General features: G+C 34.4%; 1 protein-coding gene across 1 annotated transcript in view; it reads right to left on the reverse strand.

Annotated features, from left to right (window-relative positions):
* Positions 1-25,281, reverse strand: part of EYS (eyes shut homolog) — a 1,789,541-nt gene that overhangs the window by 1,627,847 nt on the left and 136,413 nt on the right. Inside the window, 3 exon segments of the mRNA XM_062187220.1 lie at positions 2,725-2,891; positions 7,011-7,150; positions 18,727-18,886. Of these exon segments, the coding sequence (XP_062043204.1) occupies positions 2,725-2,891; positions 7,011-7,150; positions 18,727-18,886 (467 nt within the window).

Here is a 25,281-nt window from a genome sequence, read left to right on the forward strand (position 1 = left end):
AGTCAGAAAAAAAAAAAAAAAAGGCCGTTTAATACAGAACAACTGATTATTGTCCTACCAAATAAAATGCTCCTGATGATTGTTGTTTCATTGGGTAAGTAATTATGGAGCTCTAGTGTATGTGTCTTTCATTCCAGGCTTCCTTTTCTTATCAAACTATTTTCAAAGTTCTTCATGTTGAGGTATATATCAGCAATTTATTGCTAAATAATATCCCCACTGTGTGTGTGTGTGTGTGTAATATTTTATTTATACATTCATTAGCTGATGAACATTTGGATTCTTCTACTTCTTGTCTGCTTTTAATAAAACTATCCGAATATTGATGTACTAATGTTTTGTGTAGACATACATTTTAATTTTTTTCTGGAGTACATATTTGAAGTGGAATTGCTGTGTCATATTATAAGGCTTAAAATAAATTTTTGAGAAACAAAATCTATTTTCCAAATACTTGCTTCATTTTACAGTGCTATCAACAATGTATGAAGGCCCAATATGCATATCCTTGCCAAAACCAACAGTTGTTATTATCTTTCCTTTTTTTTATACCCATATGAATGAGTGTAAAGTGTTACCATTCTTTTGACTGGCTTAACTGTTTTTTTCATATTAAGTGCAATGTTCTTTAATTTATATGGCATAATATTTTAATTGATTTAGGATGTCAAACTGATGTTGCATTCCTGTTTAAGTCCAACTGGTCATGGTACATAAATCTGTCTATATATTGCTGGATTTTGTGTTCTATCACTGTGCTTAAGTTTCTTCTGTTAGATAAATAAGAAACATTGGTCTATAGATTTTTTTTATATGTTCCCCTGGTTTTAGTATCAATATAATATTGGCCTCATAGAATGACCTGGAAAATTTTCCATTCTTTCCTATTTTTGGAAGAGATTGTATATACTTTCCATTAATTCTGTCTAAATATTTGCTAGGATGTTCCAGTGAAGCCATCTACTCTTGGGCATTACAGAGTTAGTAATACTAAGTCTTTGCTTTAATTATTGCTCCAATCATTTTGATTATTAGAAATCTACCCAGATTTTCTATTTCTTCTTGAATCAGTTTCAGTGGTTTTAGTTTGGGGTAACTTTTAATTTCATCACAGTTAACTAAATTATATATATATATATATATACACATACTTATATATATATGTATGTATCTCCACACTTGTTCATGATGTCTCTTCATAATTCCTTTTTCTCTTGTTTCTAATTTTAGTAACTTGGTTCTTCTCTCTTTTAAGCTTAATCTCTTGAAGATTTATTCATTTTGTTAATACTTTAAAAGCAGATTTTTTTTGCTTCAGAGATATTTTTTATTTTTTGTTATTATTTCACTGTGTACTTAATAATGTCCTTCATCCTGCTGGTTTTATTTAATTTCCTCTGTTCACTGTGTTGTCGGGATCTAGAACATTGACTCATATATAATTTTTAATGTAGGCATTTACAGATATAAATTTTATTCTGAACACTTACACCCCATCAACTTGGATACGTTGTGTCTTCATTTTCACTTTCCTCAAAATATTTTCTAACTTTCCTTGTAATATCTTTCAATACATTGGTTAATATAATTTGTTATGATTTCCTGTTTAATTGTGAATTTACAAAATTTGTTACTCTTCTTTATGCTTAATTTCATTGTGTTCAGAGAACACCCCCTTTCTATTAGGTCCACCCTTTTAAATGTAATGCACCTTGCATTACTGCTGAAAATAGAGTATCCTAAGAAAATGTCCATGTGCATTTAAGGTTATTCTGCTATTGTGGGTAGTGTTTCTTAAAGATATATGCTAGTTATAGATGACTCTTTGTGCCAAATCACTTATATCTTTGTTGATTTTCTGCCAAATGTTATTCCTCCTATTGAAAAGTGCAGTATTAATAACTCCAACTATTATTGTTGTATTGGCTGTATCTCTCTTTAATTGTGTTAGTGTTTGCTACATGTACTTGTGAGTGTATGGTGCTCTTATTTTTTTTTTTTTAGTAACTATTTTATTTCTTTTAAGGTCTGTTTTGCCCAATATAAATATAGAACCTTACACTTTATTGTAGTTTTTATTTTTCACATGGTGTATCTTTTCTTATTTTCTACTTCTAACCAATGTTGTTATTTGAACCCAAAGGATATTTTCTGTATGATCTGGTATGAGCAAGTGTATGTATCTTCTTTTTAGATTAAATATTATCCCATTTATTTTCAGTGTTAATATTGATAAAGTTGGACTTATATGTACCATTTTTCTTTCTGTTTTCCACATGTATAATGTTTTTTGTACCTCTATTCAGATACTGATTCTTTTTATATTATGTATATAAATATTATTTAGGACACACTTTTAATTCATTTAATGCTATTTTTACTGATTATTTGAATTACATTTCATAGTACTACTATATGGCTTACCATACTCTTATCAGAATTTCTTGCAGATTTATACTAACTTGATCCTAGTATGATATAGATCAGTTACTATTACATGGTTGTATTCCTTCTCCTCATCTTTTTGTCCCAGTAATATGATATATAATGCATCTATCATTCTATCATATAGCAGTATATAAGAACTGGAATATGAATTACAAAATTTTTTAAACGAAAAGACTTATTATAAAATCTTATGAAATAGTTGCATAATGACTTATTCATATAAGTGGGATTTTTTTGTCTATAGATAACACTCATAGTCAAATGATTCATGTATACCTGGTTACATTCATTTCACCTTTACACTGATCTTCGTGTTGACATCTATTTGCTGGATAATCAGTTGTATTTTCCAGATGCAGTTGGACAGCCCATCTAAGACCACATATACACCAATGACTCTGATTCTCTTCTTCAGCCAAGCAACTGCACCCATCTGTACAACTCTATAAAGTACAAAAATTAAGAATTTTGTAAACTTCTATCATGCTATAATATTGTTTATTTAAAATTTACACTTAATATGCTCTTTTATGTAATAAAAGTATGTGTTTCTTTGGCAAAAGTAAAGAATAATTTTAATTTACACCAAACCATTTTCTAGTCATTTTAATTCATATTCCAATTATGAAACAACTATAGATTTCCAGGTTGATAAATAAAATATGCTGCTTAACTGTCTATTACTTGTTCATTTCATTTTAAACATTTTTACAGGTATTGCTTAAATATTGACAAGTATTATTTAAAAAGTCTATAGAAGGAAACAGATCCATGGAAAAATCTATTCCAGTATCAATAAATTGTATTTTTTCTCAAGTGGATTTGTGAATTTTTCCATGAAGTTGTATAGTTTTTCTAAATTCCTTACTAAAAGCAAATAAAATCATACTTTAACACATTATTTAATATTTTCCCAAAGCCATGACATTATTATTTTTTTTTAGTTATTGTTTTTAAATGTTTGGAAATTCTCTATAGATGTGTTGAATGAGTATCCTGGGCATATTTAGATAAATAGTGTCACCAGAGAAGCATATCTCTTTCAGGGGCTTCAATCCAGGCATACATCTCCTGAGTTCCTAGGAGTAGCTCCCAACCAACAGTACAACTTCAATAATTTTTTAAAAAATGACCATGATTTCTATCTGGCTTTTTTTATTTTTTTATATTTTGGTTTTAGCATATTGCTTAAAAGCTAGTTTCTATTTCCAGCCCCAATTATTAGAAACTGGCTTTATGGTCTGATCCTTTGGTGGTTGTAAATAAATCAATGGCTTAGCGACTTCTAATCTCTATTGGATAAGATTCCATGGAGAATCTGTCCATTTTAAATTTGGAGCTCAAAGAAAATAAGAATGTGAAGTACATTAGGAAGGAGCATAGACCTTAGACATGCGCAGATGAGTTTTTTCAAATGCTATTTACATTTGTTCCATGGCTAAAACATTATAATTGAAGTTATAAATATTCTCCATCTGTATCTGTATGTCTATTTGTTTACAATTCAGAAAGGCCTTTATTTCTGTTTAAACATATAATGATTTTCTACATTCAGAGGATATTAGATGAGAAGTTTCTTAAAGGAGCACTGTTATATTTGACTTACAAAGTTAAATAAAAACTTATATAGTAAAACAAATAGCACTTTATGACATGGCTTTATTATTCTCTCTCTCTACATGCACACAAATTCATATATTATTGCTTTGCTTTCTGTACTTGGAGATTGTATTGTACTTTATACTCAATTACGTTAGGGTATATTCATATGAAACTAAGATAGTCTTCTTAATTACCTCAGAAAAATTATGAATGTTAGGAAATTAACTTTGGTGTAATATAATATTTTCTGGCCTTTAAACTTTATTCAAAACTTCCTAATTTTTCTAGCTTATGTTTACAGAAAAACTACCTAATATATAATTCATTTAATTTCACTATACTGAAAATTTTTAAAAATTAAAAAAAAAACTTCAAATTGACCATGCGAAAAAAACAAAATAAGAATCAGTGATCAGTGTTTAATGATTTTATTTTTTATTCTCGTGGTATTTTTTTTTAGAGATTATGTTGGAAGGTTCAGACTGATGTATCTATCATTACTTTGATTCCTCTGGAAATCCTCCAATGTATTTGCTTTATTTGTGAATTCAATATAATTTCATTTGCTTTATTCTTCTCTATAATTATGACAGTGACATAGTTATAATATTAGGTAAATCCTAGGTATGAACTATAATTTTTTTACATAAAATTCCCAACGCTGTTATTTTATCCCTTAAAAATATGAAAACATGTTAAGACTTCTTTGATTATTTATCCATTTCGACCTAGAGAGAGAGAGGACAACCCTCTATCATCATCACTTTTTCAGCTGATCCTATAAGAGGAAGTTATGTAGTGGAGGACAGGCATAGGTTCAACGACTTCATCACCACCTAAATGTCCTAAACAAGGAATGAGTGTAGCTGACCACATCAGTCTGCTATCCTTTGAACAAAAATTTCCTTGAGTCACTTCTTCAAAATCTTGCACACAGTTTTTCTTGGTCTTTCAGTTAGGATTGACAGGTTTGGGGAAGTTCTAGAGACAAGGTGTTACACAAGCACTGGCTGCTAGCTTTCCTGTGTTTTTCCCAGTCTGTTATGCCGAGGCACTGCTATTATATATACTTTATACTGTAAGTCATATCATTATAATTGGCATAATTTCTCCAAGGACAACCTGGAATTGCAGTAGTTTCTCTGGAGACATTTTTTGCATGATGAAGACTGTTTATTTGACAGATGCAATAGAACAAAAAGGAAAAATCCTCATGAGGAGAATCTCTGTCCTGTGTGTCTAATGAAGATATTATTCTGTTTGATGTACAAAAATGGCTTTTCATTTTTATGCCTCTGGGATTATTATGCACTGGATATTTGACTATATGGCTCCATGAGACAATCAAGTATGTGAATTATGTTTTAAACTGTTGGTGTTAACTTCTTGTTGTGTGTGCTCGTTATTATGTGTATGTGTCATCAAAAATACTGTGTTTTTCTAATGTATTTAATCATCTACCCCTGGTTGTAGAGAACAGATAATTAACCTGCAACTGTCAACTTATATATGCCTGAATCTAGTTCTTTTTCACTTACTTTAACGTTTCTCATTTTCTTTTTTATTTTATAGAAAGTTGAAATTAATTTACTATAAATATGCCATCAACATATAAATATCTAGGACTATTGTCCAGATAAATAGTGAAACATTTAATAAGAAAGAAAAAGGATTAATTGCATTTCGTTTATGTTTTATGGGATTGGTACAATATCAATATAATTTCAAAAAGTTATTAATCTTTATTGAAAAATTGCATGTGAGTGTTATACACAATATAAAGTTAGAATATAGTTTTGCAGGGCTGGCCTTATGGAATAGCGCATAAAGCTGCCGCCTGCAGTGCTGGCACCCTATAGGGGTCCAGTTTGAGTCCCAGCTGCTACACTTCAGAATCAGCTCCCTGTTAAAGCTCCTGGGAAATCAGTGGATTATGGCCCAGTCTTTGGGCCCCTACACCCATGTGGGAGACCTGGAAGAATCTCCTGGTTTCTGGCTTCAGCCTGGCCAGCCCTGGCTTCTGCTTCTCCTTCTCTTTATCTCTTTGAAATAAATAAATGATCTTGAGATATATTCAGATTAAAAGAATATAATTTTGCATCTATAAAATGACAAAATTAGTATTGTGTAAAGACAAAAAAAGGTTAACAATATTTGGCTAACTCTGAACATCTTTGGAAAACTCCTCTAGCACTTTGATTACAAGTTCATAATACAAGTGCCCACATCATATATCAGAATGCCTTGGCAGAGTCCCGGCTTCTCTTCTAACTCAAGATTCCTGCAAATGCACACCCTGGGAGGAAGCAGCTAATAGTCCATGTAGTTGTGTCACTGACACGCAAGTGGAAACCCCGATTGAGTTCTGGGCTCCTGTATTTTTTCTGGTTCATCATAGCCTTAGTGGTCATTTAGGGCAGAGACAGCAGAGGGGAGTTCACTCGGTCTCTCCAGTAAAATTAGTAAATATTAAAATTAATAAAATTTAGAACCTACATTTATTTTAAATGTCTAAAAAATAGAAGCCTAATTTGTACAAGAAGAGTCAAAAATGCCATCTCTTTTATTTTTACTTTAAGTCTCAAAATTGTTAGTGGTAAGAGTGCTCTGAGAAATTTCCCAGAAGTATACTACAAGCAAGACAATTGCAGTTAATTATGATATTCGAACAATAAAGTGGCATAATCACAATGGTATTTAAGAGGCTTAAATCAGTTGGCAAATAAAAACATGGATAGAAGACAAAAGGACTAAGATATAAAATGATTCTTCAAATGCTTTATTACCTTTCCATGCTATAATAATCAGAAATAAAGATTTCTAAAGAGATCGTTGGGAATAAGTTCATGAAGTTATATCTAAACTATGCATAACTTGAACATTGAAGAATTTCTAATCTTAACTTTTTTTATAATTAAAGATTAAAAAGATAAGTGAGAAATCATTACATGTTTATGTACCTGTATTATGCCTTCATATGGGAAGCTATATACATGGCTAATATCTTCAAGTGTGTTCATATCAGCTCCATTTCCAACACAGTTGTCAGCCAGAGAAAAGTAAGCCACAATGGCCACTTGAAATTTTTCACCTTCATAACCTTCCATAAAAAGGAGATATAGAGAATTGGTAATAAGACATAGCACATAAGCCAAATATTTTTTTAAATCAAACACCAGCTAAATTGTCACTTAATAATTGCATGGAATGGTGCAATGCCTATCAAAATAACTTTTTGCAATATTAACAACATTTCATCTTTATATATTATGGTTGCTGCTTTACTTCCAACTCAGCTCCCAGCTAATGGCTTAGGAAAAAAATAGAAGATGGCCCAAGTACCTGGGCCCCTGCCACCCAAATGAAAAGACCAGAATGAAATACCTGGCTTCAGCCTGGCTGAGCCCTGGGGAGTAGACCAATGGATGGAAGATCTATCTCTGTCTCTTCCTCTCATTCTGTAATTCTGCCTTTCAAATAAAATAAGTAAATATTTTAAAGAAAAAAAGAACAAGGAAGCTGGATTGGAAGTAGAGCATCCAAGGCACAAACCAGCTCCCATATTGGGTGCCAGCATTATAGGCAGTGGTTTTACTGGCCATGCCACAATGCCCACCCCGAGAAAAAATTCTTAAAATATCATAATAGATAACTTTTCCTTTTTGTAGTCTAATCCAAAGGAAAAAGGGAATTTTTGTATGTGTGTGTGTTTTGTAGCTATAGATACAAATATGATAGACATACATATGCTTTTATGAGTTAGCTATAATATAATGTATCTGATATAATAAAAAGAGACATTACAAAAACAAAACTAAATAATGTAATTTGTATTCAAGAGAAAATAGTTAAAACCTATACATAGTTATCCCAGACTTGTAATTATCAGGCAAATGCTTTAATTGTGATCGATATGTTGAAGGATCCATAGGAACAGATGACTGCAATAGGCAAACACACAGGGTATTAAAAAATGAGGGATTTTAGAATCTGTTAAAAAATGTAAACCTCAGAATTTTGTGGAGATAGAAATGAATTAAGTTGGGTCGAGTGCCTTTTACTGATCACTAATGGAACTGATATTCACAGATAATGAAAGAACATAAAAGACAGGACATAATCCTCTTATTTAGGTAAACCCAACTAAATACCTAAGAAAGTAGATCTAATACTTATTAGGGGATAGCATGTATCTAATGAATCACTTAGCAAAATATTCCTGGTTATGTGTCGCTTATTAACAAACATAAAATATATGGGTTTGTGAGGCATGACTTCCTAGAAAATATTCTATGCATATTATAAATTAAATAGAGATTGTTCCAAAATTGAAACCATCCCTGCTCTTTCCATACCTCACTTGAAATCTCACATATCAATAGAGAAAAAACCAGAAGTATTTAGGAAGCCAAGTAAAATATTCCAAAGCTCTTCAAACTTGCCTATGTAAGTAACTGCTTATAATTATAAGAATACAGATTATCAATATACTCATAATAAAACAATCAATTATGATATTATCAGCCAATCAAATGAAAGAGCAGTAAATTTAATGATAGGTCAATAAAAGTCATATATTCAATGTTCTCAGAGTAAATAACCACAGTTTTTGTAGTTTAATATAATTGATTATGTTCTTTCACTTTTTTTTCAGGGATTTAGTTAGTATTAGCATCATTTTTTTATTAAAATGTATAGAATTTGGATAGAAGACTGTATATTCTCACCATGCTTCTTTTTGGAAAGATTTTAAAAACAATTTCATTAATCACTTAAGAAGTTGGAGGATTATCCAAATTTTGTATTTACGATTCAATCAGATTGTCAGAGGGCATTTTTCTAGGAATTTATTTAAGTTGTTTACCTTATTAGAAAAATTCCATAATGATAAATCTGAAAACCATTTGCATTTAACTCTGCTAAATCTTTATAATTATATTGCTTCTTCCTCCAGAAGCCTCAAAATAATGAGGAAAAAAAGACAGGAACTTTAATCAAGAAAGAGAGGGGAAAAGTAAGCAATATTAAGCAAATATTGTCAATATATCTCGAGAATGTGATAAAAATATGAAGTTGTTGAATTAGCATAAAATCCGTAATCAAAAAACAAAACTGTAATGAGGGGGCCCAATTATGAAAACTAATTTATTATTCGAGTAGCAGCAATTTTAAGAATATGAGGGCTTACAGCATCTGAGAATGAATTGCTAAGGTATGGTCTGACAACAGGAAGTTAGCAGACACTGGTAACCTCTCTTCCAACTTAGAAATTCAGAAAACTCATCTGACTCTCGTATGCCAGTCCCTACAAACAACTAATTTCCAGGGTGCCAAGTTCATTCAGGGTTCTCCATTGGAAAGACAGTTGCCAACCTGCAACCCCGTAGCAGAGCTTTTAGTCATGAAGGGACACACTCACATGTCAGGTTTCCAATCAGCCTTCTGTGTCTCAGCATTAGTTATAACTGCCCAATATTTGGCAAGAAGACTCCAAATGAAAGAGAACAAATTATTATTTAAAATGTACTTAGGGGCTGGCATTGTGGTGCAGCCTGTTAAGCTGCCACTTATCACACCAACACCCCATAACTGAGTACCACTTCAAGTCCCAGCTTCTCTGCTTCCAATTCAGCTTCCTGCTAATACCTCTGGGAAGGCAAGGCAAGATGCTAAGTACTTGGCTCCCAGCTTCAACATGGTCCACCACATGTCTGTTAATGGCAATTTGGAGAGTGAACCAGAAGATGGACGATATCTCTGTCTCTCTCTCTCTTTTCTTCCATCTCTGTCACTCTGCCCTTCAGATAAATAAATCAGCAAATTTCTGAAAAGAAGAGTGTTTATAAAGACTGTAAACCTGCATAAAATAGAAGACTAAAACAGACAAAACAATGCTTTAGAGAGATAGGAAAATATTGCATCTTGTAAAATAATAAAATCTTTTGAATATGTACAATTTAGACAATAGAAAAATGCCCTAAAATATTACAAATGTAATAAAACAAACTAAAACTTCAGCGTTAGAATTGAGATACTCAATTAGGAAAAAGAAAATAGAACAATCCAAAAGAAATAGAAAACAAATTATGAAAATTGGTTCTCTTTACAATAAAAATTAAAAATTTAATAAGTTTTAAAAAGAAAAGAAAATATGAGAAAATAAGAGGCTACGTTTAGAAGATTCAATATTTAGTTTTTGAAATTAGGAGCTACAGAAAGTAAACAGGCATTCTACTGAGATAACACAGACTTTCTACAAATTGAAAGACTTGCACTTCCAAGTAAGAGCTTAACAAGTACTCATATAATGAACAAGAACACATTTTCCAAAACTTGCAACATTGTGAAATTTCAGAACATTCGAAAAAGAACTTAGAAAAAGGCTTTTAGACTTCTGAACCATAGTTAAATATCAAGGTTGCTGTGATATATACGATTCTGCTCTATTGCATGTATTCCTTTGTTTTCATTTTGTCATATCTCATATTGATATTGAGTACCGGCCAGTTTTTGTATCTATGTTCATTCATTTGCTCTAATAGCTAGAGACCTCGCACCTGTGTTACTTAGCATGTGCAGCATTTTTAGTGAAGCAAAGCTAGGTCAAATACGAAATACATTTGTAACGGTGATGACTATTTTAAAATTGTATTACATGGATATTACAGTGATTTTACCTTATTGCCAGTGATGTATAAAATCACCAACCTGGGGGCTGCTGCTGTGGTATAGTAGGCTAATCCTCCACCTGTGGCAGCAGCAACCCATATGGGCACTGGTTTGTGTCCCAGCTGTTCCTCTCCCTATCCAGCACTCTGCTGATGGCTTCGGAAAACAGTGGAGGATGGCCCAAAGTGCTTGGGCTCCTACACCCACATAGCAGACCCAGAGAAAGCCCCTCCTGGCTCCTGGCTCCTGGCTTTGGATTGGCTCAGCTCTGCCATTGTGGCCGTTTGAGGAGTGAACCAGAGGATGGAAGACACTCTCTCTCTCTCTCTCTCTCTCTCTCTCTCTCTCTGTCTCTCTGTCTATAACTCTACCTTTCAAATAAATAAATAAAATCTTTAAAAAATTATTAAGCTGTCACACTCTCTATTCCAGAATAACAACAGAAAAAGTATATGTTTATGGTATTTTAAAATTCTTTGTTCATTCAAGTTTCAGAGGGGTGGGGAAACTTTTTCTGCCAAGGGCCACTTGGATATTTATAACATCATTCATGGTCCATTCAAAAATACCAACTTAATGACCCTCTTTCCATTCACTTATTGTTTACAGCCCTTGCCTACATTACTGCTAAACTAGGGTCATTTTGCTTTTTCACTTGTTAAACTTTTTATTGGGTGGAACATTAAGTCCTTGACTCTAATGTAAATTAAAAAAAGTTATCTCCAAAATTAAGAAAAGAAAGAGAGAAAGGGTGAGTGGGAGAGACAGAAAGAGAAAAAGAGAGAAAGAGAGAGAAGGAATATCATTATATTCTTTTAAAAAAAAGATTTTTTTCATTTATTAAACTTTTATTTAATGAATATAAATTTCCAAAGTACTGCTTATGGATTACAATGGCTTCCCTAAAAAATATTTTTATTTATTTATTTGAAAGACAGAGTTAAAGAGAGAGACAGAGAGACAGAGAGACAGGTCTTTCATCTGCTGGTTCACTCCTCAAGTGGCTACAATGGCCAGGGATGGGCTGATTTGAAGCCAGAAACCAGGAGTTTCTTCCGGGTCTCCCACATGGTTGTGGGGGCCAAAGCACATGGGCCATTTTCAACTGCTTTCCCAGGGCATTAACAGAGAGCTGGACAGAAGAGGAGTGGACAGACAAGAACCAGCACCCATTGGGAAGTTTGCGTAGCAGGCAGAGTCTTAGACTATTATGCCACAGCACTGGACCCATCATATTCTTAGAATTAAGTCTCTTCATAATTGACCCCAACAGGGTCATCAAGCACCTGAGCATCAATGATTTCCGGTGAGCCGAAGCGTGGAGGAGACCCCTAGCCTGGTGAAGGACTTCTAGTAAGTGGAGGCCCATGGGGAAGTCTGCCCAGCACTGGACGCCAGACTGTCCTACACTCAGGCTGAATCCAGCTATGTGCAAGGAGTACTTTGAGAAGATCCGTCAGTAGCTCATCCCTCATGCACTGCACCTCTCAAGCCGGAAGACACCCCAGAGCCCACAGGTGGAGTCCACTTGCAATATTTCAAGGGTGATTGTAGAAGACAAAAGAACAATTGTGCTTATTTTGATAAATAATTACTCTAAAATTTTGCTTCCCTAACACTGGCTAAGTTAAGTAGTGCTTAGCTGCTGACACAGGGAGCCTTTACTGGAACTCCTGGAGGGCTAGCCTGTTCCTACAGAGCCCTCAGCTTGCCTGCATCCTCCATTAGGGAAAGCACTGTTCTTAGGTTCCTAGCCTGGCTCATAGCTTTGTGTGCACCAGAGTGTACGCACCGAAAGCTGCAGATCAAGGGTCCTGGAATTTTCTTTTTGAATTTCTTTGTAGTTAACTGATTTTTTTTTATATCAAAGATTCTAGTTTTATCTTGTCTGCCACAGGTGTCTAATGTAACTGCTGTAAATCTGTGCTCCTGAAGGTGATGGAAACAGACTTGAATCGTGTTGTTAAAAGCCGTGGCAGCAGAGAGACAACTGATCATGCATGGCCCCAGCCCTGAGATTTGTAGTTTACAGAGCTTTTTACTGGCTTTGCTGACTTTCTTCCATACATTTCTATCCAGTGACGAAGTGTCATTATAAAAAAGATATTTATTGAATCCAGGGATGGCATTTTGAAATCATGGAAATTCTCTCTTGAAGTATTCAACATAAAATATATAATATTTTAAAATATAAAAAGAATTGTATCAATGAGCCATATTGAATTTCTTAAAAAAAACTTGCCCCAACTTTATTGAGTTGTGAGTTTGTGCAGGCCCAAAACAAATGATATCGCAGTGTTTAGGCAGCCTGCATAAAGCACAGCATTTATGTTGCTTGTCTGTCAGGGTTTTGGTCTTTTCCTTCCTCATTTCTGAGAGTTGTTAATTTCTATGATATTATAATATCTTCATATCTTAGAACCTATATTTCCTTGAAACAAACTAACAAAATATTACAAAAAATGTGCAAGTAAGACTTTTTAGAGGTATGGCTATTCCATATGCATTATACTGTGGTCCCTACCTACCCTAGTGGTTTGAGATAAGTTTTATCAAATGCTAGATTTTTCTGTATGACAGAGGTTTATTTTTGGATTTTGCATTTCACCACGTTCATTGCCTATCACTGCAATGATATTGCACTTTGCATCATTGTAGGTGGCAGCGTCTGCAGAGCCAGTTCTCTATCTCACCTACATGCTCAGTGTGCATTGGGAACTCGGCTATTTGTTTATCTTTCCATGTGTACATTAAGAAATAAAGTCCTAGTTTCATAAAGCAAAGAAAACTGTTGCCATTTCATTGAAAATTTAATACACATGTGAAATAACAAAGACAAATAAAATATGCTGTGTTCCATCTCCAACAGTGTATGTTGTTATGTTGTGGCAATTATTATTTTAACTTTTAAAATAATGAATATATAAAGCAATAAAGATAAAATCCCATTTCTTATGTTTGACATAAAATGGAGGAGAACGTATATACTGTGAAATGACTAAATAGAGCTAATTAACACCATGTAACTGTCTGTGGTAATAATATTTGTGAAGTTACAAAACTCTGTAGTAAAAATAAGCACACTGGGCTGGCGCCGTGGCTCATCAGGCTAATCCTCCATCTAGCTGTGCAGGCACACCAGGTTCTAGTCCTGGTTGGGGCACCGGATTCTGTCCCGGTTGCCCCTCTTCCAGGCCAGCTCTCTGCTGTGGCCTGGGAGTGCAGTGGAGATGGCCCAAGTGCTTGGGCCCTGCACCCCATGGGAGACCAGGAGAAGCACCTGGCTCCTGCCTTCGGATCAGCGCATTGTGCTGGCCACGCAGCCATTGGAGGGTGAACCAACGACAAAGGAAGACCTTTCTCTCTCTCTCTCTCACTGTCCACTCTCCCTGTCAAAAAATAAAAAATAAAATAAGCACACTGCAAATTCATTATACTCAATACTGTGATGGTGATGAGTAAATCAAGTACATTTTCTGTATGAAGGTTAAAAGATAAAATGACTAAATGTAACAATAGCTACAAGATGATGTATACATACTTAGAATATCTTTCAGCTTATGGATACATGAATTTATACTGTAGCAGTAAACTTTTCCATTTAGAATTTCACATTTTCATTAATTTTAATCTTATGCATTTTAACATTTTAATTGTTCATCTCATGGAATCTTTATTTCTATTACATATCATTCAAGTAGCTTTTCTGCTGTCCATGAAAGCCATTTATTTTTAATTAGTGCATTTAATTAACTAACAGAATTCTCTCATGAAAAGCATGTTTTTGAAACAAATAGGTAATGTGAGTAACTAAGTTTAATTTTTTTTAAAAACTCAGATTTATATAAAATCTTGAACTAAGGTCCTAACATCCTAAATGAATATGTAAATAGCAGAGACTTGACTAAAGAAGGTATAATGGTAGTGAGATATGGTAAGAAAACAGATGACTTATAAAGGTTTCTCTGGAGATTCATCAATTTCTACTCTCACAGAAATATTTATAAAATTACAAATAATTTGTGATTTATAGATTATAGTAAATATCTTGTAACATCATTTAACACAAGTAAGATCCATTATTTCATAGAGGAATGATAGAAAATTTAGGCCAGTGTAGTGGTGCAGAAAGTTGAAATGCTGCTTCAGATGCCAGCATACCCTCTAATGGCACGGGTTCAAGTTCTGGCTATGTTTCCAATCTAACTCCTTGTTAATATGCCTGGTAAGCACTAAAAGATGTTTCAAGTACTTGGGCCCCTGCCATCCATGTGGAAGATGTGGATGTTGTTTAGAGTTCTTGGCTGTAGGCTGGTCAATCCATGACTCTTGTGACCATTTAGGGAGTGAACCAGGGAATGGGTGATTTCTTACTTGCTCGCTCTTTCTCTCTCTTGTCTTTCCCTTTGTCTTGTCACCCTGCCTCTCAACTAAATGCATATATCAATAAATCTTTTTTTTAAAAAAAAAAGAAATTTAAATAATGGTTCACAGTATCAATTCACAAATACAACAAGCACTACTCACTTAGGAAAACAGTTCACAAGAACAAATTATTTTTAAAGGTATATATGTGATTTAGATAAATCAACTGCAATAATAACATGCCTAAAAAGGTATGGTATTCAAGACACTTTATTTCCTTCTCTTGTTATGGTTTCATCTCTTTTTAAATATGATTCATGTTGTCTTATTTTACTTCACAGCTCATTATCCACTCTGTCAGTAGCTCCTTTCCTCAAACCTAATCATACATATAATTAACATAGATAATGACATTTAAAAGAAGCAGTGTATGTCAGCTCTTTCTCAAATTGTGCAGAGTAGACCCATTGTCCTTGAAGGAGCTTCTTCTAATTAATTACCACCCCTTCCTTGTAGAGCAATCATATTAGCAAGAATTGATTGGGCGTGTAAGACACTTCATTTAGCTGTTAGAAAAATTCTTTAATTAAAATAATTTTACTGCTGATAAAATTAACGCACCCCATGAAAACTCACTGGATTGAATTTAAGATTTCTCTGTTGTGATATTCTATCAGGGAAAAATGTAAGTTCTTATTGACAACAACCAGGAGAAATCTTACCATGATTTGTATAATTCTATTAATGTATTTTTGTTGACTCTAAATTTTATTTTCTTTTGAAAACACTCTGTGAAAAGTTATGTTTCTGAGTCCTTATACCTGACCTCAAAATTAATCTGGGTGGCACTATTTAAATATTTATTGACCATTGACTATTTTCATATGGTCTTCCTTCCCTAGGACAGCCCATTTCATTGAGATTCATAGATATAGGGATTACATAATTCATATTTTTGACAATGAAGTTTATTCACTAAGGTATCCATAGATTTATGAAGAGACAATGATTAAATATATTGCTGATAATTGCTCGGCACTGATTTATCCAAAAGCAATTTTGACTTCATATTATTATACCCATGTTACTATATACGTATATATATACATATGTATATATATAGATTATATTTACTACCATTCTTAAAAGTAACTGTGTGCTCTCATCTCTCTCTCACTGTCTATAACTTTCTCTCTGTCTCTCTCTCTCTCACTGTCTAACTCTGCCTGTCAAAAATTAAAAAAAAGAAAAGTAACTGTGTTTTCCCAAAACAACTACTCCCCAAATTTTCCCTCAAAAATCATATTTGCTGTCTGTTCATTGTGAATATATTCCCTTTAAACATTTTCAGGTCTAAAAATTTAATGCCTACAAATAGCTGGACATATGCAAGCATTATTCCCACTTTGAGGTAAAGGGAAATCAAACATAAAAAGAATGCAAGCACTGAAGTCCATGAGCTGGATTTTTGTGTACCAGTAGATCGTATTCTCAGTCTGCATATTAAAAGCACTTGGGGGGCTTTAAGGATCTTCTGTGTCCATCTCACTACAATCCCAGTTAGATCATTCAGCAGTGGAAGTTCAGTATTAATTTGTATGTTTCATGAGTTCTTCAGATGACTCAAACAGGAAGCTAGTGCTTACGACCACTGAAAAAGCACAATACTAAAATATTCCTAAAACCAGTTAATTCATTTAAACGCACTAACCTCAGCTGTTGTTTCTGTTTGTTTTACTTGATTGTAAAATGGTATTCATAACACAGTCTCTGAAATCCCTTTTAGTGCTGGCATAGTACATTCAACAAGTCATTGCTCTCATCTACCACTTTTGGTCTTGAGTGTGATTTGCTTAATGAACTGATAAGTATTTCTGTCATTAGAGGTTGTTAACTCTCCAGAATAGTATTTTATGAGCATGATGAAATAAATTATCATGTCTTCTGTTTAAAAGGCTAATTGTTAGTTTATTTCAACACTGTTTTAATGTAATAGTCATCTTATAAATGCATCTGCTGTCAGTTAAATAAAATAAGCCCTTAATTGAGAAAAGACACATTACAACCACTAGTATACTGATTGTTGCTAAACTCTGAGGCCAAAATAGCATAGTTGGAAGAAATATCCCCTACAATAATTTAATTACCACATAGTTTAAAGGATTGGGAATCGAATTTGTATCAGATATGTCAAATACTACTAAATCATAATCTAAGAACAGAAATTTATATGAAACAAATTAGATTCTGAGATAGGAACTGCCACTCTATAAAAGAAAATATATATTTAATGAAATAAAAGTATTGAAATAATTTTTTCAGTTATTCATGTCAGAAAACAAGGAGTTCAAACAATACCTCCATCACTTGCTAGTTTCAGTCCATAAACAAGAACTTCCATGTATTTCCAGCTTGTATCGCCTCACGTTAGATCCCAAACAACTCCCTGCTATTTTGCACTCTCCCCATTCTATTTCTTCATTTGATGATCTCTCTCTCTCTCTCTCTCTCTCTCTCTCTCTTTGTTTTGAAAGTGTTAAACTCTACAAAGATTTCATATTCCTTCTTAAGTAAAAATTAGAACATTGAACCTGCAAATTTAGGTCCAGTGTTATCTGTCACACAAGACTTACTTTCACGCTTTTTTCGGAGCTCCCCCCTGACCTCAAGGATCCATTTCTTCTAACCCAATGCTTTTATACATACACACAGACAGACAGACATATAATCCAGTATGCTGATTCCCCCAACTTCTTTTTATTCTCCATCTCTGTCTTAAATAGCAGGTTTGCTCATGGAAAAATTTGCTGACCTTCCAACCTACTTTCACTATAGTCCATTTTTTTCTCTTTCTTCTTCTTTTTTTTTTAACATTTTATTTCATATAGAATTGAAGATTTATCTCTCTGAGTATTTGTTCTCCTTGGAAAGAAGAGAACACATTTTCTTTACACAAACATATCCTGCATTAGGAGGTAGTTAGTTTAAAAAAGTGTAGGATGTAGTTGCGAATGAAGCAAATTATTTTTTAAAGATTTATTTATTTATTTGAAAGTCAGAGTTACACAGAGAGAGGAGAGGCAGAGAGAGAGAGAGAGAGAGAGAGAGAGGTCTTCCATCCAATGATTCACTCCTCAGTTGGATCAGTTAAAGGAAAAAATCAAGGACAAAGATTGTTACTTTTATTTTACTTTATGTTGTGTTTGAGTTATAAAATACTTTGTGTTGGGGCTGGTGCTGTGGTGTACCAGGTGAAGCAGCCGCCTGCTTTGACTTCATCCCATATGGGCACCAGTCCCGCTGCTATACCATGGCCATCCAGCTCTCTGTTATGGCCTGGGAAAGCATTAGAATATGGCCTAACTTCTTGGGCCCTGCACCCACGTGGGAGAATAGGAAGAAGCCCCAGGCTCCTGGCTTCAAATTGGACTAGCCCTGGCCATTGGGGCTATTTGGGGAGTGAATATGCGGATGGAAGATCCCTCTCTCTCTCTCTCTCTCTCTCTCTGCCTCTGCCTCTCCGTAACTCTTTCAAACTAAATAAATTTATCTATAAAAATCCTTTGTGATTAGAAAATGAATACTTATCTAATTAATTTTGAAGTAATCAGATACATCCAATATTTTTTAAAGTCCCATTACCTGCACTTTCCAGTTGGCATACATAGTCAAACTGAGGAAGAACTTTAGCTCCACAAATGTCATTGCAGGTGACTCCACAGTAGCAACATGAATGATGAATTAAGTGAATATTCTTCACACAAGAACTTGAGTTTCTTGTGTACCAGAGGATGAATGTGTACTGGAATAAAACAAGTAATGAAAAGTAATAAGAATGAGGTAATGAAAAATGATAAATATCTTATTAATGTTTCAGTATACACAAACACATCTCACACACATATTTGTGAACTTTTTTGTGATAACAAATATGAAGGTCTATCAAAATCTATATCTATGTACAAAAACTTAACAAAATAGGGTTATACTGAGATGATTCTGTACAATCGCTTCTTCACTTAAAATGATAACAGTTAAGGTTAAAGTAAGTAATCACTAAGGATTTTGTTTTCTTTGTGTTGTGTACTTTTTTCTGTTTAATTTTAAAAATTTGTTTGTTGGGGTCAGTCAGTGCTGTGGCACAGCACGTTAACGCCCTGGCCTGAAGCACCGGCATCCCATGTGGGTGCCAGTTCAAGGGCCGGCTACTCGACTTTCAATCCAGCTCTCTGTTGTGGTTTGGGGAAGCAGTAGAAGATGGCCCAAATGCTTGGGCCCCTCCATTTCCGTGGGAGACCTGGAAGAAGCTCCTGTCTCCTGGCTTCAGATTGGTGCGGCTCTGGCCGTTGTGGCCAGTTGAGGAGTGAACCATTGCATAGAAGACCTCTCTCTCTCTCTCTCTCTCTCTCTCTGTGTGTGTGTGTGTGTGTGTGTCTGCCTCTCCTCTTTCTGTGTAACTCGGACTTTCAAATAAATACATAAATATTTAAAAATTATTTATTTGCTTCATTCACAAGGCAGAGAGATAGCAAGAGGACAGAAGAGAGTACGTGTGTGGGAGAGAACCAAAGAGAACCTGTTGGTTCACTCTCCAAATGCCTGAATGCCTGCCACAGCCAGGGTTGGGTCAGGCTGAACCCAGGAGCTGGGAATTCCATCTGGGCATTCCATGTGGATGGCAGATATTCAAATACCTGAATCATCCCCTCTTGCCTCCCAGGGAACACATTAGCAAAACCTGGAATCCAGAGTGACATCAGATGTCAAACCCAGGTAAGGGTACCATACGTGATATGAATGTCTTAATTGGTATCTTAACCAATAAAGCAAATGCCCGACAATGTATTTTAATATTTTAAGCTAAGAATAGCAGATTCCACCAGATCAAATAGATGCAATCTACATTTCTTTCTGGCAAGCCCACTAGTCAAACATTCATTTGAAAATCAGATTTAAAATATCTTGTAAAGACTTTGAGGTAGGGCTGCTGCTGTGGTGTAGCAGGTAAAGCGGCCGCCTGCAGTACTGGCACCCCATAAGGGACATGATCGAGATCCAGCTGCTCCATTTCTGTCCCACCTCTCTGCTATGGCCTGGGAAAGCAGTACAAGATGGCCCAAATGCCTGGGCCCCTCCACCCGCATGGGAGATCTGGAATAAGCTCTTGTCTCCTGGCTCCAGATTGGTGCAGCTCTGGCCATTGTGGCCATTTGGAGAATGAGCCAGTGGATGGAAGACTCTCTCTCTCTGCCTCTGCCTCTCTGTAACTCTTCCTTTTAAATAAATAAATAAATAAATCTTAAAAAAAAAAAAAAAAAAAAAAAAACCTTACAGGTGATGAATGAGTGAGGAGCAGGTAGCACGTGAAGATGGCCGAGGCCAGGAAAGATGACAATAACATAGATCTTTGTTCACAAGTGTCCTATCTTGCTCTTTCTGTTAGACCAAATTAGACTTCTTGGCTTCTCTGAATTAAAAAAAAATAAACTTGCCCATAATAGATTAAAGGAGTATCAGTACAACTTACCTGTCAATAGGTACCTCTATTGGCCGGCACTGTGGCTCAACAGGCTAATCCTCTGCCTTGCGGCTCTGGCACACCTGGTTCTAGTCCCGGTCGGGGCACCAGATTCTGTCCCGGTTGCCCCTCTTCCAGGCCAGCTCTCTGCTGTGGCCTGGGAGTGCTGTGGAGGATGGCCCAAGTGCTTGGGTCCTGCACCCCATGGGAGACCAGGAGAAGCACCTGGCTCCTGGCTTCGGATCAGCGCAGTGCGCCGGCCACGCTGGCCATTGGAGGGTGAACCAAAGAAAAGGAAGACCTTTCTCTCTGTCTCTCTCTCTCTCCCCCTGTCTACTCTGCCTGTCAAAAAAAAAAAAAAAAAGAAAAAAGAAAAGAAAAAAAATAGGTACCTCTATTGTGAATGAGGACAATAAGAAGCTAATATGACTTTAGACAAAATTTAAATTTACAGACTATTTGACGTAGAAAGCTAGGGCTCTTATTAAACTGTTTTAAAATTAATAAATTCTTGTCTGAGTTAAGGAATTTCACTACGCCATATGAGTATGGAAGATTACTGTATTACTGTATCCGTCTCTAAAAATTACATGTCATGAAATGTTCATGAGAGAATGCACATACACACATGCATTTCACTTCACAGAAACAACAAGAAAATAGATACACAACCCCTTAAAGTAGACAATTATATTAAGAGTGAGATGAAGGACTAGATGCTTTTGCATGAATAAACTATAACTTCATCTCTAAATAGCTATGACTTTGCTACTAGCCAAGGAAAGAAGATAAACATGAAAATATAGCATATCTTGCATTAATGACTCATTTAATTTTCATTCATTCATTTTAGTTTATCGAGAGAACTATATCCAGATAATATTCTTAAGTTATATTTGACATTAGGTGTTAAACAATTGATAATGTATTAAAAATATTGTTGTGGAAAATTATTATATAATTTACCATAAATTAATAGAGTTTTTAAAGTAATTCAGCTTTTGTTTTAAGAAGAGAATGTCATTATATTCTTAGAACTCTATAAATTCTATCGAATCTGTTATCATTATATTAATATCATTTAAATTTTTTTTAATTTTTATTTTTTTTTGACAGGCAGAGTGGACAATGAGAGAGAGAGACAGAGAGAAAGGTCTTCCTTTGCCATTGTTTCACCCCTCAATGGCCGCAGTGGTCAGCACGCTGCGGCCGGCACACTGCACCAATCCGAAGCCGGGAGCCAGGTGCTTCTCCTGGTCTCCCATGCAGGTGAAGGGCCCAAGGACCTGAGCCATCCTCCACTGCACTTCCGGGCCACAGCAGAGAGCTGGACTAGAAGAGGAGCAACCAGGACAGAATCCGGAGCCCCGACTGGGACTAGAACCCGGAGTGCTGGCGCTGCAGGTGGAGGATTAGCCTATTGAGCCGCGGCACCGGCCTATTAATAACATATTAACATGAACAATACTATCAGATGGTATAAAATTCATGGAAATAGATATAATGAAAAAAATTATACATGGATTTCAAGATTTTTCACCAGAATACATGTATGTTTTATTCAAAAAAATAAAAAATAAAATAACCGCTAATGCTAGAAAAGTGATGATTCTCAAATTGACAATTGTAATACTTACTGACTATTAAAATACTAATTTCACATGATCTCACTCATTTGTGGAGTCTAAAATATAAGTGACCTCATAGAGATTAAAAATATAATGGTGGTTAGCAGAGACAGGAAGGGGAAGAGAGAAGAGATGGGAAAGCGCCGAGTGACTGGTGGTAAGTTGTATCTAGATAGAACTACAGAGTCCTCTGGTTCTCTTCTGTAGTAGGGTAACCCTAGATAGTGACAATGTATGATACTTTTCTCTATTGGAAGAGAAAACCCTGAAAGAAAGGATTTTAGATGTTTTCCCCATAAAGAAATGTTAAATGCTAGAGTAGGTACTCATATGTATGCTGATTGAATATTATACAATCATAATGTAATGAAATATCACATAGTACTTCATAAATGTATAGAATTTTTGTCTACTAATTTAAAATTATTAAACACTATTTTCTTAGTTATTTAAAAATTAGTCAGATGAAAATGTAATGGTTAATTTCCATTTGTAGGACTATTAACTGTCTTTCTGAAACTCAGTTACTGTAAATTGACATCTTTTTTATATTGAAGATAATTTCAAGGAGAGGCCTGATTTTCTAAAGAGAGAGGGTGGAGCATGGGAAAGAGAGAGGGTACAGTGGGAAGTATCACTAGGATCCTAAATCTGTATTTATGAAATACACGAAATTTGTTCACCTTATATATATTTTTAAAATACTATAAATAGGGACTAATGCTGTGGTGTAGTGGTAAAGCCACCGCCTACAGTGCCGGCATCCTATACGGGCACTGATTCGAGTCCCACTCCACTTCTCATCCAGCTCTCTGCTATGGCCTGGGAAAGCAGTGGAAGATGGCCAATTTGCTTGTGCCCCTTCACTTACATGGGAGACCCTGAAGAAGTTCCTGGCTCCTGGCTTCGGACTGGCCCAGTTCTGGCCCTTGTGACCATTTGGGGAATGAACCAGCAGATGGAAGACTCCTCTCTCTCTCTCTCTCTCTCTCTGTCTCTCTGCCTCTGCCTCTCTGTAAGTCTGCCTTTCAAACAAATAAATAAATTCTGAAAAAAAATTTAGTATTTGTAAGTGAAGTTGGCCTCTTTCCATTTGTTTATCGTTTATAGCCCTTTCCTAAATTCCCATTGAGCTATGTTATTTTTCACTTGTTGAAGTCTTTATTTTAAAAAAAAATTTTAAAGATTTATTTTTTGTTTATTTGAAGTCTTTAATTAGTGGTCCATTAAGCCTTTAATATAATGTAAATTAAAAGTATGTTATCTCAAATTTAATAAAGAAATAAATATATTCCATTTTATTAATATCAAACTAAGATGAGAATTGATAATTGTGTTGCAGTAATTATCATACATTTGCTTTAACATTGATGATTTAATGATTTGATAAATTCATTAAAAGTAAAAAGTACACTCTTAGTTTTATTATTGTTTTCATTGAATTCATGAACTAGATTACAAATGTTTATCAGAAAAACTACTGTGCTCTGAGAATATATTTCAAAATTCATAAATTTCAATGTTTCCCTCTATATACAATGTAACAGAAAATCACATAGTACTCCATAATGATGAACATTTTTCATGTTTGTTAAAATTTAGAAATAATTACATCTTGAAAAAAATCATTAGAAAAATATATCATGGAAAAATGAATGAAATACAATTCTATTTCAATAAAATTGTTTCACTTTTGTGGTAGAGTGGATCTAGGATGATCAACTCTATTCAGATTGTATAGCACATCTCTCAATATATGTATTTATTTTTTTAGCACTGAAACTACTGTGTCTGGTGTAGTTGAGCAGTGCAAAAGCAAACCAGGATAATGGTTTCCCTGAATAGATTATAAATTCAAATTGTTATGCACCAAAAGAAGGGAATGGGAACAGAGCTCCAGCCGGCACGTCATGGGAGAGAAACAGACTGTGTTTGGGGAGGAGCATTTAGTTACAAATGAATAACCAACCTAAAACAGAGGTCAAAGATTGGTCTTAAATATAAACTATTCCTCAAATGTATAAATTTACTCTTACACTACAAATAGAATAAGCTACATTTATTTAAGAAAATAAACATTACCTTAATTGCAGTGGACAGGTGGTACTTATAAATTACTCATAAAATATACTTGGAAAATAGCAGTATGTTAATGCTTTATACACTTGGCTATTCAATTCATGTATAAAAATTAAAAAGAGGAACTCATTTCGCATTTGTCCTATTTCTTCTTATAGTGAGTAGGGTTCCAGGGAGTGGGGATATAAAGACATTCATTTGGAAATGAACATCTATATTACTGTTGACAGTGAACTAATTAACTGGCACATATTACAAAACTAAACTTGAACTGACTTTGAACTTCAGTCATCGTGTGAGAGGCATAATTTTGGTAAGCAAGCAGTAAAATTAAGAAAACGATGAAGTAGTTTCACAAAGAATATAAAGAAACAAAAGATTCAAGAAAATTGTCCATAAAAAGAAAAGCAATCTATTTCTTGTATCACATGTCAGTATGTTACATCAGAAAGGAGTAAATTTTCAGTCCCAAAACTTTGTTATTTTCATTTGATTGACATAAAATACATATTTATAACAATTTTATAACCCTAACCAATGAATTTATCAAATCTTACTTCAAATGTATTCAGCATTGCTGTCTTTAAGTCTTCTTTTTTATAAAGGAAAACTGATTTTGATTGAAAATATGGAGAGATTTTTAAAATAGCTCTAAATGTTGATTTCTTATTTTAACAACTAGCTTTCTTTGGCAAGATGTGTATTTCTTTTAGCAATATTACCTTTCAGATACATTAAGCATTATAAACTCTCCCTTAAAGGAACTACATACCTAGGATCCCAGTACCTATATTCCTTGTGATTCTATTCATGGTAAATGAAAGCATTTACCAGTTTTAAAAAACTGTATGGGAAAACAGAGGGAAAAAAATGTTTTATTCTCCATATGAGATCTTAATAGAATAGCCTTATTGTGTGTGTGTGTGTACTTGCTTACACGCTACTATTTTTTTTTTTTAAGATTTATTTATT

This window comes from Lepus europaeus, chromosome 3 (assembly GCF_033115175.1).
Source record: "Lepus europaeus isolate LE1 chromosome 3, mLepTim1.pri, whole genome shotgun sequence".
In the NCBI taxonomy this organism is placed as follows: Eukaryota; Metazoa; Chordata; class Mammalia; order Lagomorpha; family Leporidae; genus Lepus; species Lepus europaeus.